General features: G+C 34.1%; 1 protein-coding gene across 2 annotated transcripts; it reads right to left on the bottom strand.

The window, feature by feature from the left end:
* Nucleotides 1-922: 922 nt before the first annotated feature.
* LOC111051543 (nicotinamide/nicotinic acid mononucleotide adenylyltransferase 1) lies at nucleotides 923-20,025 on the bottom strand. Of its 2 annotated transcripts, none has more exons than XM_022338072.2 (7): nucleotides 19,673-20,025; nucleotides 18,247-18,470; nucleotides 16,537-16,725; nucleotides 14,648-14,749; nucleotides 13,178-13,332; nucleotides 12,437-12,570; nucleotides 923-2,656 (listed from the first exon to the last, which is right to left on the bottom strand). In XM_022338072.2, the coding sequence occupies exons 1-7, from the start codon at nucleotides 19,746-19,748 to the stop codon at nucleotides 2,553-2,555; spliced, it is 984 nt and encodes a 327-aa protein (XP_022193764.2). In that variant the 5' UTR covers nucleotides 19,749-20,025; the 3' UTR covers nucleotides 923-2,552. The 2 variants fall into 2 exon arrangements, with proteins under 2 accessions (XP_022193764.2, XP_039291258.1); XM_039435324.1 differs by having other exon boundaries at nucleotides 12,312-12,570; nucleotides 19,673-20,017.
* Between the last annotated feature and the right edge of the window lie 366 nt (nucleotides 20,026-20,391).

Genomic DNA, 20,391 nt, shown 5'->3' with positions numbered 1-20,391 from the left:
AGAATTTTGTTCGCCAAAGATACGCCGATATAGTAAAAGGTGTTTTTCGTGATCAAATTGACATAATACGTTCAAATTCGGTAGAGGTTCCGCTGAGGTCTACATGCAGGCGAGCGAAGCGAGCCCGCTGATCTCATTTTTGGACGATCCAGTCGGGGGTCCAGGGGGCGGAGCCCCTGGTTATTACCCCTGGACAGACTGATATGGCGAGCGAAGCGAGACTGACGGCTAGTATTATACAGAAGATGAATACTCTCGTTAAATGAAATCATATGGAAGTCAATTATATTGATAAGAAGATCTTGTTAATAACAAGGAATTTTCTGTTAGAAACATGAGTTATTAACTTTTGTCAAGAGAAATTTTTGACGATTCAGCCAAGTTAATAACTTTTTGTTGATAACTCGTGTTATAAACTCCGGTGTAAACGCAGCTTTACGGTACTGATCAAAATTTTGTTTTTGATAATTATTCGTGTATACAATAATTTGCTTATGAAATGTAGAGAATTTATTTAATCTATTTTTAAAGAATCATAAGACTAGGTCTTTCCAAGACTAGGATTCTGAATCATTCACCCAAACTCAGTAAACAATATAAATAAAAATAGAAAATACCCTTTTTAAAACTGTTCACTCACATGTTTCGGCTATATGATGCCATTATCAACCTAACGGCTATTTAATAATTATTCGGCCTCTCAGAACAATTAATTAAAATAACATACTACCCTGAATTATGTGCAGGAGGTGAAAATTTGAGAGGTGGTTCAGTGGTTTGAGAGGCCGAGATTTGCTCCTTGATGATATAAACAAGTAACTGAGGATCAATCGATCAACAGCAGATAATGTGAGAATAATTACACGAATTTAACAATGTAAATAGAATGATTGAATGTAATGTTCAATAATAATTCATTGAATAATAAAACAACAATATGGGTATTTTATTAAAATTATATAATTGATCTTATATACATAAATAGTGATGTATTGTAAAAATTAAAAATAAGACTTTAGTACTTTTGCCAATGGTAATAGAGAGGTACCAATAATTCAATTAATTTTCAAGTAAATTATAGAATTGATACTATTAGGATTAAATTAGAAAGCCTTGATAAGTGATGGAAAAATCTCAATTAAATTAAAATTGATAGAAAATATATACGCTAGCAGTATCACATTTATACCTATTACATACATGCAAATTCAAAATTGAATATTCTACTTATTTAGTACCTACTCCTACTGTAATTTATAAAGTAGTTGACTAATTAATACCGTAATCTATTAATATACCAATTTTTATTTATAGATCGATATGAAAATCAAGTTTACTGAATATATAATAAATCATAAAATCATTTGAAGTGAAATAATAAATAGAACTATTAACATAAATGAACAATCTGATCTACTATCCACTCAACTTTATCAAATATCCAGGACAAAACATTTCTTATTAGGCGGAATTAGTTCTTTCTACCCTTCAACCTCAAGTGGAATGCTTCCTGTAATTCTTTTCGTTGAATAGAAGTTATTTCAATTTTCAAACAATTGTAATTTTATGTTGTGTAAATTTGAACAGAAATGACATTTGATCAGGAGGCCTACGCTTTTGCTGCATAATTTTAGAGTTCGGTAAGGTGATAATACATGGAAAACGAAATTATAGACTGTAAAAAATTACAAATTGAAGATCACATTGGATTACGCCTAGGCCTATCTTGTTGATTGAAATTGCTATGACAAGACCCCATGCTCATAATTTATAAAAATGATTGAAACTCAAGTCCTTCAAATTTATAGACGTTTTAGCTCTGTAAGAGAGCGAACTATTTATACTAGATTCATACCCTCATATAGAATAAGTAGGATTAATATGCGATCTGTCATAAATTGAAGTGATGACTGATGTACAGTATACATCCTATTGTTATTATACATTGGTAAATAAAGGTGAATTGACCAAATCTAATGCTTGATCAAATAAAACAGAAATATTAACATACACGTGGTTGAGATGTTGTTAGTTTATATACTGTAATGAAAAAACATTCTCTGGCTATTTTCTACAAACCTAAATTTTAAAATCCTAAAATATAATTTTTCTTTCTGTACAGTTCAACAGCCTCAATTTTCATATAGAGAAAGGAATGGAACATTCTACAATATCTTAACCTAAACATTTCTTTCTGAACATAGTACTCAAGCATTCTAATACATAAATTCATCAGGCATCTCAAACATTGAATAATAGTAGACTATTATTAGTAAGTTCATTACGGTTGCCGGTCCACTCAATCTCACACATCAACAATGTCGTTCTCAAAAATCTAACCACCTGCTTTGCTTATCATAGAATGACAACGGCTACAATTAACATGCAAAACTCAACACGTTACACGCAGATCAAGACACAAATATGGAATTCAAACATTAACTGAAAATTTGAAAAATATTATATATAAAACAGAGCATTTGTGAACATCTGAGCAAATAATAAAACTGTCAAGTCTTATCAAAAGAAACGGTTCAGATCACATGCATGAATCACAGATCAACTGGCTGACTAGAAGGAGATTGAGGAGGAACATTTCTACAGTTGCCGATGAACAACACTAATCGTTGGACAGAAGAGAGACAGGCCTCACTGCCTGAAAGAAGAAAAAATATATATATAACAAAACGCATACATCACATTACAATATTAAAAGCTAAAATTCAACATATCATTAGAAATACGTATCATGCGTATATATAAATAAGGATGAAAAGAGCATAACATAATAATTGAACATTCCTCAGCTTTGTACAACCTATTATAAGAACATCACTCAGATACGTCCATAAATAGCAACACAATACACGAACAAGAATTGGATGGGAAATTATTCTGAATAGGAATCATGCTAAATAAAAGATTAACTATTTATTATTCTATTTATCGCAATCACAATAAGACATTTTACAGTAGCCTAAACATGGAAACTGCTTCATTTTGCGTTTTGAAAGGAAATTAAAAGGAATTTAAAGGAAAGGACTACTGATGAGGAGATCCGTTATTTACATTCCATTAAACGATGCGAGTGATTTCCAATTTTTACTGTGTACCGTAACACACGTCGTATTTCCAATAATTACGGTATTCTTTGAACAAGTGAAAAACTTTCCTCTACTATGAAATAATGGAATCATAATTGAAGTTACATCATAGATAAATGTGGTTCACGACCAATCAAACTAATCAGATCTTTATTAGAATAGAATCAGAAATATCTATCACAGATATTATTACAGATCGGGTCAATAACACTGCGCATCAATCGAATCAAGACAGTATTGAGCTGATGAAAGTCATAAAAACCAAGAAAGATTGGTTAGAAATCTAAGCATGCGATGAAATATAGGAAAAGCAGTAGGCCTACCGATAATAGGTTGGTCCTAGAATCGATGCAAAATCATGAACTTTCATATTATTTACATTACAAAAAATATTAATGGCACCAACCAGCAATGGCAAATACTGCATGAGTTGTCAAAATTACAAAGAAAAAACTGAAAGCACACCTTATAATACTAGAAGTATAAATGGTTTTCATGAATCGGAGGCTTGAACACGGTGAGTTACAAAACAGGAAGACTTAGTTCATGTGAATGCAAGTCTATCTGATGAACCTGGAATTTTACGGCGTTTGATACCATCCGTGTACAATAATATTAATTTACATAACTATAGTCCAGTCACTATATACATTGGTGCTTGCAAAATATATTGTAGTTCTAATATGTTGTTTGGATACATAAAAGAAGTCCAGAACCAATTTATGCATGCAAAATTCCCTTGTTCTAATTATAGATTGCCTCAAAAACCTCAAAAATATTTTGTTCCTCTTCCAGTCTTTAGCGATTTACGCCAAAACCAGTCATTGGACAGAAAAAATCATTCTCCCTTTTTTTAGATAATACAATTTTGAGAAAAATGAAATTTGCAACTCTCTATCTGGGATGAGTACAAATTTTCGAAAATGTGTAAAACTTGAGGAAAAATAGGATTTCTATAAATTTCAGTTTTTATTCAAGAATAACTTCTGATTGACAATATCCCAATGTATAATTCAAAATATGAATAACTTTATTGATGTGCGGTTTTCGCCATACATTTTCTCTTGAAATTCTGTATTGAAATCATGTATCACCACCACCTTATATGACCACCACCTTCCCATTTAAAAAAATGAAGTTGGTTTCAAAATGACGGTTTGACAATAAAGTAGTTTTTGTAATTCAAATAGCATCCCCAATCAGACCTACCGTCAAATTCCCCTTGTAAAAGAAATATTCAGCTGTCTTCATACTTTTTACCAATCCTGTATATACGTCAACGCGCAATTCAAAAAGGAACATGCCTGTCGAATTTCATGAAAATCTATTGCCGCGTTTCACCTTGAATGCGGAACTTATGAACATACCGTACATAAATATTTATAAAGAGAAATGCAAAACCTCGATTTGTATCTTAGACCGCACTTTGCTCGGTTAATTAGGCATTTTCGAAATACAAAGAGCATTGCTATCAGGTGTACTTGAAAATCTATATGAGATAGAGCGGTCTACCTGGTTCCATGTTAAAGAGCACAGAATTATGCCCAGAGGGATTTTGAATTAGGTACCAATCGGAAGATATTGTTAATTAAAGATTAAAATTCATCAAATTGATTTTTCTTAAAACTTTACTAATAAAAAAAAGTAATTCTGTGGTTATTGAATATAGAGAGCTCTGAATGACTTCATTGGCCGCTTTGTTCCGGCATCTTTCTGAACGTGGCCTTACTCTACCATCTCTAAAAGTTAGAAATCATATGAAAGATGCGTGCCTCCTCGCGGTGCGGCTGGATAGCTTGACTTGAAAAGGCTAAAGTCAAGTGAACAAAAACGGGACATAACCGCCATAGCGGACCGGCATAACATCTGCCAGAGCCAGGTTGATGATTTGAAGCCTCCTTATTTCCCCCCCCCACCTATCATACCTTTTTCCTCCTTTTCCACACACCTGCTTTTTCCAACATTCTTTGTACCATCTTTCTTACACCAACCAAGCGGCTCCTAATATAAATAACATTCTGCGTCCCGGGGGTATTGGTATTGGTTGGATATTGGCGATGTGGCACAGGGAAATTATTAATTGTCACTGCAAAAAGTAATTGAGGTGCCCCACGGTGTAAGCCTCAGAAAAGCTGACCGGACACAAATGTCTCCCGGTCGAATGGGCCAAAACAGCCCTTGTAAGGGCTCAACACAGCTATCTCAAAATTATAATGACAATACTCTGCTTGAAATTAGGCATAATAATCTAAGAGTTGCTCAGCTCAGCATTGAAGGAATTTCTAGATCTAAGGCTGAAATATGTGGAGAGATGATGAGGGACCTCAAAATAGATGTAATACTCCTTCAAGAGACACATGTTGCTACAAATGCTGAGAGCAGGCTAAAAATCCCAGGGTATTCTTTGATTAATTTTCTTCTTCATGACAAGCATGGTCTTGCCACATATATTACCCAGGACAAGGCCATGCTATGTACAGCTGTGGATGGAAACTGTCATTCCATTGGGATAAAATATGGACACACAACAATTTTTAATGTCTACAAGCCTCCCTCAGAAAGGTGGAGCACTCCTCCATTACCGGCTGCAGAACACCCATGTATATATGCAGGTGATTTCAATTCACACAGTCCACTATGGGGGTACAGCCATGTCAATGCTGATGGAGCACAGTTAGAGCAGTGGATGCAGGGAGCTGGCTGCTTCCTGGTCTTTGATGCAAAACAGAGCCCTACTTTCCATTCTGCACGCTGGAGAACAACATCATCACCAGATCTCTGTTTTGTGACATGCTCTGAGAATGGTAGGCCACTGATGACTGAGAGAACAATAGAATCCCGCTTTCCAAGAACCCAGCATAGTGTCGCAGTCATTGAACTTGGATTGGTGCTGCCATCTATCCAAAATCGAGAAATGCCAAGATGGAATCTACATAGAGCGGACTGGGCCCATTTCACAGAAGTGATAGAAAAGACTGTTAGCAGAATCCCAGTGTCTATTGAGAATTATGATAGATTCACCAAACTGATTTATGTGGCGGCTGAAAGATCTATGCCAAGAGGTCATAGGAAGAGTTACATTCCCTGCTGGAGTAAGGAGTGTAGTGACCTCCTCAAAGAATACAGGAATTCACACAGTGATGAAACTGCCAACCAGCTGATGCAAAAGCTGGACGAGGAGAGACGCAGCAGATGGGTGGCTGCAATGGAGAGCATGGCTTTTACTCATTCCAGTAGAAAATCATGGAATCTTCTTAAAAGACTGGGAGCAGCGAAAGTGAGCACAACCCATGCAACGGTCTCACCTGATGTAATAGCTGACACCATATGTGAGGTTAGCAATATCAATGTACCACACAGAGACTCACTACATATGAAGCGACATCTGAGAAGAGAATTGCGTAGATGTACTGAAAGATCTGGCTTTGTGAGTCCAGTGAACCATAGTGAGGTGTTAGCTGCAATCAAAAACATCAAGCTGGGTAGAGCTGCTGGAGTTGATGGCATCCTTCCTGAATTCATAAGGAACCTGGGACCCAAGGCCATACACTGGCTAACTAACCTCTTCACAATTGTTATGGAGCAATCCAGAACACCAGTGGTATGGAAGAGAGCAAAAGTTGTTGCCATTCTGAAGCCAGGAAGAGAGCCTAGTGACCCAAGAGCTACAGAGCTTTTTGAGCGTGTCCTGCTATTGAATAGAACGCTGAGGGTGGCACATGGTGGTATGGAAAGCTCTGTGAGGAGAATACAGAATGGACTACCTCAGGGCTCCGTGCTATCCCCGATGCTCTTTAATGTGTATACCGCCGATCTCCCTACCACAGGAGCACAGAAATTTGTGTATGCAGATGATATTGGCTTGGTGGCACAAGATTCCTCATTTGAGGTATTGGAAACTACGCTCAACAGAGATCTGGAAAATTTGGCAGAATACTTCAAGGCATGGCACCTGAAACCCAACCCAACCAAGACAGTCACAACAGCTTTTCATCTCAGTAATCGGGATGCAGGGAGAAGGCTAAATATTGTTTTCTGTGGAGAGAGACTGACACATCAGGAAGCTCCTCGATACCTAGGTGTGCGACTTGATAGGTCTCTAACATACCGCCATCACTTGGAGGGTGTAAGAGACAAGTTAAAGACCAGAAACAATATTATAAGCAAACTGGCTGGAACAACCTGGGGTTGCAATGTGGGAACGCTGCGAACATCCAGTCTTGCCTTGGTGTACAGTGTGGCTGAATACTGCTCACCTGTGTGGGCACATAGTGCACATGTGGGAAAGATCGATGTGCAGCTAAATGAATTCATGAGAAAAATCAGTGGCACAATAAGACCAACAGAGACCAACTGGCTACCTGTGCTTTGTAATGTTCTGCCACCAGACCTCCGCAGATTGAATAAGACAAGACAACTTGTTAACAGGGTTGTCTCAATGAATGAGTTGCCAATACCTGAGGAGCTAAATAATGCACCAGCAAGACGGCTACAATCTAGGAGGTATCTGAGATTAGATGATCAGAATGGTCAGGATATTGAAACAATTTGGAAGGCAAGGTGGTCCTCCTCATCAGTAAAAAAACACCCAATTGAGAATCCAAATGTACAGGTGCCAGGGACACTGCTTGGCCGCCGGCAGTGGTGCTGTTTGAACAGGTTCCGGACATCTACTGGAAGATGCGCCCAGTCTCTTGCCATATGGGGCTTTACACCTGACCCATATTGTGAATGTGGCGAGATACAGACAATGGAGCACTTGATTTCGAACTGCCCTTTGTTCCCATGTGAGGGAGGATTGCAGGAGGTGCATGCAGCAAGTGATATGGGGCTTAAATGGATCGAAGGAGTATTACAGAGAATTGACATTTGAGGCAGACCCATAGAGGCCATTCCAAAATATGGAGTAATACTGCATATAGCATACTGTCCTTCAATGTAATTTTTGTTTTGTGTCTTTTTTTTAATAATTATGACAAGTCACTTCTGACGCTTCCACATGCTGGCCCATAAAGCATAAGCTTATATATATAATGACTTCATTCTATTATAAATGTTATTTCCTAAAAAAATGATTATTTCCTGAGTTTTATTTTATGAATTTTTCTGTCCGAAGGCTGGATTTGGATTGAACAGCTGAAAACTGAAACGAAATTACGAGGTTTTTGGGGCACTCTTTATTTAGCACAAGGAAATTTTACATGCAAAAATTGGTTTCAGACTTCTCTTATGTATTCAAACAATCTATTAAAAAATCAGAACCACAATATATTTACAACTTTAGTCTTGAGGTTGAGTGTTTCAAGAGATTTCCATGTTATAATTTTGACAAATAAGGTTCTAAAAAACAAGCTGCCATCTTATATGTTTTGTAAATTTGTTCACCTAGCACAAATTAGCACTATGAGAACCCGGAATCATGCCACTTCTCTGATTACACCACAACACAGGACAGTGATTTACAATAGATCATTTTTGGTGAAGGCAGTTAGATTGTGGAATGCATTGCCAGACAATAGTTGTTGGGTGGTGGGGCTCGGTTCGCGCGTGCAGTTGTTGGTTGGCTGTTGGGTGGCGGTGGGCTTGTTTGAGTCGGTAGACGGGGCTTCATCTTGCTATCATTAAATTTATCAGTATCCTCATAGGATGCTTACGAGTGTGAATGTTGAATGTCTCGTGTGTGCTTGTCCTTTAAGTTTCTATTTTTTTCGCTTTGCAGTTTTTTCCTTGTTTATGAAACATTTTATTCTGAAAAACGTATTGCATTGCAATTCTGTATCTATTTCAATTATCAAAAATATTTATTGATTAAGTAACTACATCTTATCCTCTTTCTTTTCAAAATTTTTCCTATTTAAAATCTTCTTATTTGCTATCTGATTTTCCCCACTTTTCTTTATTCTCTTCCCCACGTATTGAATACTTTTGGGCCTTTTTTTATTATTCAATATTAATCTCTCATATTTATAACATTTCATTGTCATTTCTTGCTTCAATTTTTTTGTTATCTCTGCATATTTTGTATTGTATTGTTTGCTAATGACGTGGTTGAGTGGTAGAGTGGACATTATTGTCCAAACTTCGCCACGTCAACAAAAATAAACAAGTCATTCTATTATATTCTATTCTATATATTTTGTAAGCACTCTCACTTGTTCATGTCTATATTGACTGGACTACTAATACACTACGAATTATGGACCCAAAAAGTATATTCATCAATTAATGCCAAATAACAAGAAGAGTTTTTCTATAAATACGATTGCTTCCTAAAATAATATTGATGTCTTCTTTATTTATCTTTGGGAGTAGAGATTGACAGTAGCCTACTCTCAAATAATTGGGAAATTTTCTAGTTTTGAAAAATATTATATAACAGTAGAAGCATTTGAATAAATAGGGATGATAATCGAGATACTTAATTTAGATCAATTGAGTTTCAAAATATAAATTTAAACATCTTGGAGATTGTAATTAAAATTTTACGTATTTTTATTGATCTCAACCACTGACCTGCATAAACAAAAATTATTCTCCCCGACCTTTATTTCACAGCTTGCTATTTTTGAATTGACCATTCCCTGGAGAATATCTACCAATAAAATAAAAGATAATACTCATTCAAATACTATGAGTGAATACTCCAAAATAATATTCCTTGTCTTGGTTCTTATCACACACTATATTCCCGTTTTCTTTAATTCTATCGATTAATGTTTTTGGATTATGTGGCAGAATAATCCTATCATATTTACATAAATATTCATTCCATCTCTAGCTAATTTACAATTTCAATAAATTCTAGAAGTAAACACACGCTAGAGTATGACAGCAGCATAAAATTATTTAAAATAACAAAAGAATTTACAAAAAGTTATCTCACTTTTATGGAAAATGAATTATTGACAAATAAATTTCCGGTATCACATCAAGAAGAGTAACAAAATTATTCTTATAATCAACATTTACGTACATGAGCGTATGACAAACTGATAACATAATATTTTGTACTGATGATCATTTCTATTACTACCTATATATATATATATTTTTTTTCATTCATCACAGTACTCATAATTACATACGATTATCATTATCGACACTATGCTATTATTTTTCAATCAATATGATAAAAATAATAATAAATATGGGTGTAAGGCTAGATTTAATTTGGCGATAGATGATTCTAAGGCGATAGATTCTTTGGCGATAGTTAGTATGGTAACTTATTATGAAATTAAAGTTCTTACAGCCATTGGACTTTGAAATGCATGAAGACAACACAGTATTTCTAGATTTGGCACAATATTAGGTGAACGTTTGAATGAAAAATATAAAATCTCGAAGAAATTTGAATATCAATACAGTATTATGGATGGAAATGCAAATGTCAGTTTCATCCATTCATTTAAATCAATTTGATCATCTAGAATTCATCAATTCACAGATCTTGTAATATCCTCAATCCAACTACAAACGATTAAAATTTGGCACGTCTTCAATCCTGGAAGACAGAATGATCGCTTGTCGAATGTATAATAATAATTCTGGCTTTGAATATTAAAATTATACAAGATTGTTCACCCTCGACTTTGCTGTAGAATTATTTCTACGAGATTTATGAGATATTTTTTTGAAGTAGGAAACAAAAAGTTATGAAACTTGAATTTATTCATAGATAGACCTTTGAACTGTAGCCTAATTCAATAAAACTTGAAGGATTTCAATGAACGATGAATAAGAAAAAATCACAGTTTTGTAGACCAACATCAATATTAGGTCGAAGTCTTTATGATTCGGTTTCATAATTATTACGGCCCATAGTAACAGATTATTTTAGGAGTAACTTTGGGTCTGAATAGATTGTACAGAAATTCATCCGTAACATAATTCCAGATAAAAGAGAGAAGTTACACATTTTTAAATGTAAATAAATGAATTGGAAGAGTACTTTTGTTACTCACAAATGGCTGAAAGGTATTTCGCATTTGATATTGCAATTTTGTTTCAATCATGTTTACTATTAAAGTGAGGTTTACGTTATAATGCCAGTGGGAAAGGTACGACAACAACGTTGCCGATTCTCTGCGTTATCCCTGCATCCTTAGTAGATAACATTCCCAGTATAATATGAATTGCTCATTCTTGTTAATAATACTCGATTATATTTTATTCGTCAAAAATATTTTGTTCGATGAATAATTGAATTGATTTTTTATCATTTTTCAATTGGTGATTAATTTTAATAAATCTGGCAACATTGCTGAGCTAAAAGAAAACCGAGCTTTGTCTAATAACAGACAAGGACTGCAACAACAATGCTAATACTGCAGCATCGATGCTACCATTATAACGTGGATCTCACTGTCGTAGGGATCTCAAACCCGTAGGTGCTCATTACAATTATTTGTAGTGGAAACAAAATTGTTTTGTAGGTTGGTGGGTTAGTGCATTGGGAATGAGATAGATAATGAGAGCTGAACCTAGTTTTAGGTGGGGTCTGAACAAAAAAAATTTTTGAAGCCCATGACTGTATGATAGTGGAGCTGATCTCAAGCAGCTTTTCTTCCAACGAAGAAACGAGGACACGATGCTCCAACGATTCTAATCTAATCTGAATCAATGACTGGAGATTGGAAACTTTTGAACTGTTCTCAACAATTCAAAAAGTATCAGTTCAACAGTAAAAGTAAAGTATCAGTAAAAGTAACAGTTCAATGAACTGTTCTGACTTTTCAATCATTTCAGTTTTAAGCTTATCTGAGCTAAACATTTCGCACAGATAAGGTACGAAGCAAGCGTCTGCTCCTTTCGTTGGACGAATGACCACTTGAGTAGCCGATCACATAAAATATAATTCATGAGTTCAAGAATCGCTTCCCGATGGGAATTGGGAATCCACCTGAAGCTGTAGGTCCACTCATCTCTCATTATCATTATGCTTATCAGGCTGGGATTAGACCAAACGAGCGAATGCTTGTCCTAGGCAAAGTTGGCTGTGCTTCCACACATTTGTGAAACTCTTCGAGTCAAAAGAAGACGACTACACATTCAGACAGTGGTCTCCTTGTCGCTTATAACCTGTATGGTGCCATCCTCAGTGATCTGTATCTCGACTTTGGGCATGTCGTCGTCATCACTACAGCAGGCTGATTGACAACCACTGCTGCCGCCTTCCCTAACAATGGTGGCGGCGGCGTTGCTCACCTTGGCGGCGGCGATGTGGTGGTTGTCTAGCAGCTGCACCGCAACCGCCACCCCAGGCGCCGCCTTCACCCGTTCCCGCGCAACATGCCTAACATTCTGCTCATTTTTCCTATCAACATATTTACCGGGGCCGGCACTGTCGGGCACGTCGATACTCAGCCGATGGCCGCCCAACATGTGCGGTTCGTTCGGCGACGGCGTCAGCAAGATACTCGACATCTGATGCTCGTTCGATAACAGGTTTTTCTCATTGTACTTACTGCGAGTGGTCCACAGGTTAGGCAGCGTGAAATTAGTTGTTGTGTGTTAGTAAGGTTATTAGGAAACAATGAATCTGAACTCATGTAATTAGATTAGAAACGGGAACATAATAACATGATCAATATTTTTTCATTTTTTACATTCCAATATAATAGAATTATATGGAGTTTCAGAAAAAAGTAATTACAAAAAGTTATTTCTGTATCAGAGCTAATTAGTTCAGAGACATGCGTTTAATAATACCATCAATATTTTTAAAGACTAAATTTTTCTGTTATTCTTTCAGAATTGAGATTCAACATTATTCTGTTTTAGTATTTTGTCTCGTAATGAGGAGCAATAAATCAACGCATAGTTTGTTAGAATTACATGCGAATAGTATTATCGATATTCTTAATAACTAATGTCTTGTGTTTTCCATAGAGAATTGAAATTCGTTATGGAACTCATTATAATTTATTTGTATTATCATCTAATCTATGTCACCTGGATTCATTAAAATGATTGGAAAATTGAAATTATACTGAATTATTTTTATGAGTTATTTTTGGAAATGGCAAATAATTTAAATTATTTCGAGGATTTTATGAGTGGAATAGACTTACTTGTCAAGTGAGGCATACAATCCGTTATTTTTTATGTAGTCTATAACATCATCTTGAATCAAATATTTAACACTTTCATTCCTCCGCAGAGATCTCCTGATTTTAGTCGAACTTATATCGTTCGTGATCCATTCCGTCACGATCACTATATTATTCTGAAAAATATAATATATTCAATTGTTTCACTATTTTCAATTATTATAGGCTACTTAATGCATTTGCTAAAAACTGCCCCTCTTCAAATTTCCACAACAGTTCAAATATAGGTTTTTTATAATGTTCCAAAAGAAGTGGTGTGAGATTGTTATATTATTTTGTTCAATCCATAATAATAATTTATTCATTATTTGTTTATAATAAATAAACAAGAAGTATGTCATAGGGCTAATGGAAGACATTCTTCAATAATTACGGTACATAGTTAAGATAAAGCATTTTGCAATATATCTGGTAAAAAATTGCATTCCTATAATATGAAGGTACCTATTTGTACAAGGGACAGTATAAAATAAAACCAGTAACATCATGTATAGATATGGAAACAATGAGTCTATAAGGCTAAATCTATCTACTTATATCTTAGGACTTACGCTGTACTTGATCTACAGTATGAGATTATTTAAACGTATATTTTATATGCATATCGTCATAACCATAAAACGCGCACCCGCAATTTGACTGACTAAAATGTTATAAGAATATCATAGACTCATGTATTCTTCCGGACAACATATCAAGCATTTATAGTATCTTAATGAAAGCTTGCAATAAGAGAAGGACACGTCAAGCCGTTGGTTGCGGTTGCCTAAAAACAATCTTTAAGGCGCTGAACACGATAGGCGATTTTTAGACGAATCGAAACGGCACGACAGAACAGGAAGCTCTTCGATTGGCTGATTGAGTTGGTGCATCGTGAATCAGCCAATCGGAGAGCTTCCTGTCCTGTCGTGCCGACTCTTCTGAAAAACGCCTTGTGTGCTCAGCGCCTTAGTCATGTAAGAGGCCCTGAAATTGATTAGGTGCGACCTGAAAACTTTAACACCAGACCTGAACCAGCCAGGATGATACCTATCTATTTAATAATAGGCACTGATTGATTCTCAACATGGCAAAGTAAACATAAATAAAAGGAGGAGCAGCTAAATACGTCAAATACATGTATAAACATTACACTTACCAAGTAAATGGTTCGAAGTTCGTATCAAAACATTCATGTTCGCTTCGGTGCAATACACAAAACTGAGTTGGAGGGCAGAGATAAAAGATATTACTGTCTGCCATCTCTACCGTGAATAAATAATTGTTACAAGCCACAATTAATTTTGCAGCATTGGTAACGCACTTATTTAATAATTAGCTGTGCAATATTTTGCTGTTCTGAACAGATATTACATTACTATCCTTTCATCTTGAGAATATATTTATGTAGTAATATTCATACAAGAGCTTCATTCAAAATTTACCACAAACCTGGTATCTAGTAAGCTGGTCAGATTCATAAATAAATTTGAAAGGATTTGAATCTCCTCTGGTTATAACAATGAGGCCATGGTCTCCAACAATATTCTCAATCTGAAAGCAGATAATGTACAAATAAGTATTGAAAGAAAACTTTTTCTTTCTAAATCGTTTTTATATCAGCAGTAAATTGATGAAAATCTCTACTTGCAGCAATGATAGATTACTTTTCGTATTTTACATAATTATCAGAAGTATTTATTTCGAAATGTTACACTAGTAAATATTAATTATTGATAATATAAATTATTATAAGAAGAGTGTTAAAAATGCTTATTACAGCCTCATAAGAAATGAGCATATATATTTAAAAAGTTTTCTTCTTTTTATTAAACATTCTTGTTTATTACATCAAAAAAGGTAAGTCGATTATTAAAAAAACTTGTTATAGCACGATCGAAAAGAGTATTGAGAAAAACAATACGTTTTCCTCTTAAATTTTACTCTAAACATCAATTAACCTATTAGAACATTCATTAAACATCCACTCCCATCTCAGAACAATGTTCAAAATGAAGGGGCAATCAGTAGATACTAAAAGATAGATAATAATTATGCGATTGCCCATTCAATAATTAGTTATGGATTGAGTTTTTGGGGTGGTGCCTACTTTAGATCCCAGAAATCTTTTATTAGAGTAGTTACTAGCGTGGGATATATAGATCACTCTTTTCCACTGTTTCTCCAAGTTGGGGTTCTTCCGCTGAGTATTATCTATTTTCTACTTGACAAGTACAAATGAAGGTGTTACAGTGAACTATTATGATATTATTGATTTGACTAGGGGACACCTCCGAAGAGCTAGGCCAAACTGCAATTTACTTGGAAAGTCAGTTATTTTTCTTACTCCTAAATTTTTCAATCTACTACCCACTAATTGGAAAATAGTTTTCTGGTCTCGTGATATTTACTGAAATCTATAATCAAGAAATGGCTACTAATCTTTAGTCTCGATAAACTAAAAATCATGTAAACCCTAAGATTCAGTTTTGAGTCATGTGGCTATTGCTTCAACTTTGCTAAAACTGAATCCTGTTTCTCCATTTACATTTTATTAAATAAATCAAGTTATTTTTATTTTTGTCAAATAATTTTCAATTTAATTCTTTAAAACTTGTGACTGACTCTAAAACCTGAATTTTTAGTATTTAATTCATTTTAACTATTAAATGTTGATAAAAATCAACATTACATTTTCACTATTAAATTTTATAAAACTTTTAAGTGAAAAAGCACTCACATTATTTGATGTGGCTGTTTGGCTTGAAAATGTGCGATACCAGCACGAAACGGAGTGCTTTTTCACTTAAAAGTTTTATAAAATTTAATAGTGATAATTATAGTGGAAACAAGATGGATAACCAACAACAGATTACATTTTCAATTTCATAAATTGAAAATAAAATAACCTATAGCATTGCTGTCTTTTCAATAGCCTAGGTTAAGAAAACGCAAAATTAAATACTACAAGCTCTATTAGTACAAGATTTAGTTGAAATATTTCCTAAGAATATCTTGTTTAAAATCTTAACAACTCAGTTTAATATTTGTTATTCAACTGAATAGTTCTTCAATTGAATTGATGATTTTTAGATCTAATATAGAAAGTGAATCGGGAAAGATATTTATTTATTGGCTGTATTAAGTTGGAATAATAATGACATTGGATAGAAAATGATCAGTTTCATTCATCAATGCCGTGCAAGCATTATTCTATATTCCACAACATCATTCTATTCTACAGAATAGTAACTCATATTAGGATCGATAGTATAGATACTGAGTCTCCCATACTAAAATTACAATTGATGGTATCAGTAATAATGCACACTAGAACTTACATCAATAGGTGACCAGAGGTTCGGTGTGCCAAAGGATTCCAGTAAATCAGCTCCGCATAATAGTTTTATCACAATTTTTTCATTATTACTGCAGTGCTGAGTGATATTCCTCAACCAATCGCATTCATTGTCATTTTCCTCACACTCATTTCTATTTCTGATACCTTTCACTGCCGAATTCAGTTTATCCTAGAAAATAAAAAATGTCCTAGAGTATTTCCTTTACATTCCATTTGTTATGCTCACCAAAAGGAAACTTGACCTAATGATAAATATGTTAGCTAAATTAAGCACAAAATTTGTCCTGATGAAAAGTAACTTAGTAAGAGCTGTTATAATACACGACTCGTTATTCAACAGATTAGTTGACTACTTATGTAACACGAAAAGCTTAATAATATTACAAACAAATCTGCTCGGGTTATACAATGAGAGTTATCTTATTTATTGCAACTCACAACAAATAAGGTAATCTCCAAAAGGGGTGCAAGATAAACACAATATCACAATGTATTTGTAACACTTTATTGACTATTGTATAATGTATAATCTTAGTTTTAACAATTGGATTAGATTAGAGTTCTTTATTTATGTAAGTTACATTTACTGGCTTGTACCTACATTAAATGACGGTATTGCTACGGTTTATTCAACAATTTTTTCAAGTATAAAAAATTAATCAATGAGAATAAAGATTGAATGCAATTAGAATAACGATAGTATAATAGCCTATTGTGATGTAACTTCATAAATCGGCGGTGTTAAAAAAAACACAAATAATTGTCCATTCTCTGAAAAGGATATAAAATAATATCCTTCCCATCAATACACGACCGAGATGTGATGGAATGGAGCTGTTGGGAATTATAACTCTTCTTAATAAGTTAAGAACACGTTGATTTCAATCTTAGAATTATGTGATGAATGAATGAGATTAGAATAAGTAATAGTGAATACAATATTGCATTAATAATCAAAATTATATAAATGGATCAAACGTTATAGGGCGGGATTTGATTAAAATTTTAGAGATTTATTGAGTAATATTGACGATATAGTATATCATTCATCCATTTTCCACATCCCATCTCCATTTTACATAATACATTATTATCATCTCATCTCAAAATGTTCTGTTCTTTAGTATTGTAATACAATACTAAATAAATATGTATTATGTAAAATGGAGATGGGATGTGGAAAATGGATGAATGAATGGAATGAAGAATGGGAAGGAAGGGAGGTAGGAATATTTGTCATGTAGTGCTCTAGGGTTGGACAGACTCAGTCATTTTATCTATAAGATATTTTTTCGAAGACAAGATAAAGCCCACTCGCGGCTCTCAATGCATCTAATAGAGTTGGGAAGTTTATTCCATCCACGAAAAGCACTGACGTTTCAAGGAACGATTAAGAATTGATAGTAGTTCGGTGATTAGGTACCCTAAGAGTATTTGCACCAGTTCTAGTATGGAAAACATCTATCCTTCTACCATCGGAAACTTCAATATAGTAAGAATAAAAGGTTACCCGAAACTAAGTCATTTGCCCTAAGTTGTATTGTCTCCAACTAATAAAATCGACGTATTATACTTTTTTATTTTGTCTTCTGGCAAGATACTAAATAGTAAGCAGAGAACAATATCTATTTTTATTTACTTGAATATGAAGAAAGTTTGAGAGACTCTCCAGGAATTTGTTTGCACTAACCTGATGGTATTGTAGCACTTGAATGGTTGTCATCCAGCTCTCCTGATTGCATTCCCAGTCACTTAGCTGAATCCACTCCGAGTTGCGCAGGGCTAATCTCAGCATTGCACAACGATGTGTCGATTGCACCAACTCTTTCTTGCCGTAACTGTCATGAACTGGAGACACTAATCCTCCTATAACCTTGTACTTTCCGAGCTTCTGCAGATGATCTCTTGCTAATTCTAATGCAGATGAAAAAAAATGTTGAAAAAAGTGATAATGGACTGACTATCCATGTATTTCAATGTGGACAATTTACAACTTTTAATTTTGTTGTAGTCTAACAATCAAGCTCTCTGGACTAGCTACTTTTTTAAAATTGATAATGAACCAGTATCCTGTGAGAACTTACAACGATGACCCTTGAATACAAATCGTACAATTCAAGAATCGAGAAGATGTTTTCAAGCGCAGCTTACAAAAATTGAGTTACCAAATATCCTGTAGAAGTACGTTATTTATTATTTACTAGATTTATTTTATTATTTAGGTACATATTTAACTATAATACTTATAGATTAGTTATAATTATTTACTTATTTATTATTAACTTAGGTACTAAAACAAATTTCGAAGTAAACTTTTTGATTAAAACTAAAACTATTAATTCAAATTTTTAATGAAGTTAGAGCCAACTAAATTATGAATATTCATAAGAGTCTCTACAAGGATACGTAAATTAGGCCGAGGATAGTACCACATAGTACATATTATTTCAATTTGAAATATGCATTAACTGAGCCGATTAATATGGGTAGGCCTACGGCCTACCACTAATTCCAGGGGTTGTTTAAAATACAGTATGGTATTTTAACTACCGTATATAGGTATATTTTATACCCTATCAACAAATAGTACAGTAGGCTATATTTGAATATCTTGCTTTAAATGAATAAAACGAATCAATAACCAATGTCTACGTAAATTGATAAAGAAAATAAAAAATAATACGACTATGATTCGTTGTAAATACGGAAATATATTTTTTTTCTGAGGGTGATGCCCACATGAGCTTTAGACTTGTGCGTGGATTGGGTAATGAGGTGGATAATGATGAGAGAATAATCTCTCGTATACATATACAATCTCAAATATAAAATAACTTTAGAATGAAAAATTATTTTGGCCCTATATCTTATCTCTGGTTGAGGTTAAAAGCTAGTCCATCATCTCATGGTATTAGTTTAAGAAAGCTGTACATAGGCCTACTGCACTATTAGTTATTATAATAAAAATGTTCACTACAGTACTAAAGAAAAAAAATCAAAGTATGGTACTCAAGTTTTTAAGAGAGATGCAGAGATCACATAGCATTTGTTTGAAATTATTTATTGTTAACAACGTTGTACTTATGTTAACAATAAATTAATAGAGAAATACTTACCAAACATCCTGAGATGCATATTTGTTGGTGGGTTGAATGAGCCACAAGCAAGGAATACAATTTTTGTAGGAATCATAGCAATTTACTAGATTTTAAAGAACTAGATGAAGTTAACTAATCGCAAACAAAACTATCCCAAACGAAGTAAAATTCTATAACAGTAACACGCTTGAACTAGCATATTATTTAATTTCAAGGTAGATTTAGGCGGAAAATTGTATAAATTATGTGATGTAAGTTCTCTAAAATTAAATCCTAAATAAACGTGATGTAATGTGTTTATACAGTTTCTGGTTTTTACTGAAGGAAGGCCATTTCAGTTTTGTTCGTCTGCTGTCTGTCAAATTTTGATCAGCTGTTAGTTATATTTATATGGAAATTATTCTTATCGATACTTTGTGTCGATATCAAAAAGTCTTTTTAAATGCTTCTTTTTTATGATTTAAGAACATTTTAATTCCAATTTCAAAAATTAGTGATTATCATACATAAAATTTGGTTTTATCTTGAATGATTCTGAATTTTTTGCCAAGTAGAATATTAATAGCTATAGCTATACGATGCCGACGTCACGATGGGGCGATATGGCAGGAGATGTTGGCTTCATCGACTTTCAGTATGGGGCGTGTCTATTCTATAGCTGGTCTAAGCTTAAAACTATCGTTCCTAAGTTCCTTAGTTCCTATAGGAACGTTAAAGAAGAGTTTTTAATATTATTA

The sequence above is a fragment of the Nilaparvata lugens genome, chromosome 1 (genome assembly GCF_014356525.2).
Source record: "Nilaparvata lugens isolate BPH chromosome 1, ASM1435652v1, whole genome shotgun sequence".
Lineage (NCBI taxonomy): Eukaryota > Metazoa > Arthropoda > Insecta > Hemiptera > Delphacidae > Nilaparvata > Nilaparvata lugens.
The sequence above is the reverse complement of the archived record's forward strand: the minus strand, read 5'-3'. Positions and strand labels throughout refer to the sequence as shown.

Excerpts from the sequence above, each read along its gene's own strand:
- LOC111051543 (XM_039435324.1), bottom strand. The coding sequence starts at position 19,748 with ATGATTCCTACAAAAATTGTATTCCTTGCTTGTGGCTCATTCAACCCA. Across the intron at positions 16,726-18,246 it reads AAGTGCTACAATACCATCAG|GATAAACTGAATTCGGCAGT; the intron begins GTTAGTGCAAAC and ends TTTATTTTCTAG. Across the intron at positions 13,333-14,647 it reads ACCAGCTTACTAGATACCAG|AATAATATAGTGATCGTGAC; the intron begins GTTTGTGGTAAA and ends TATATTTTTCAG.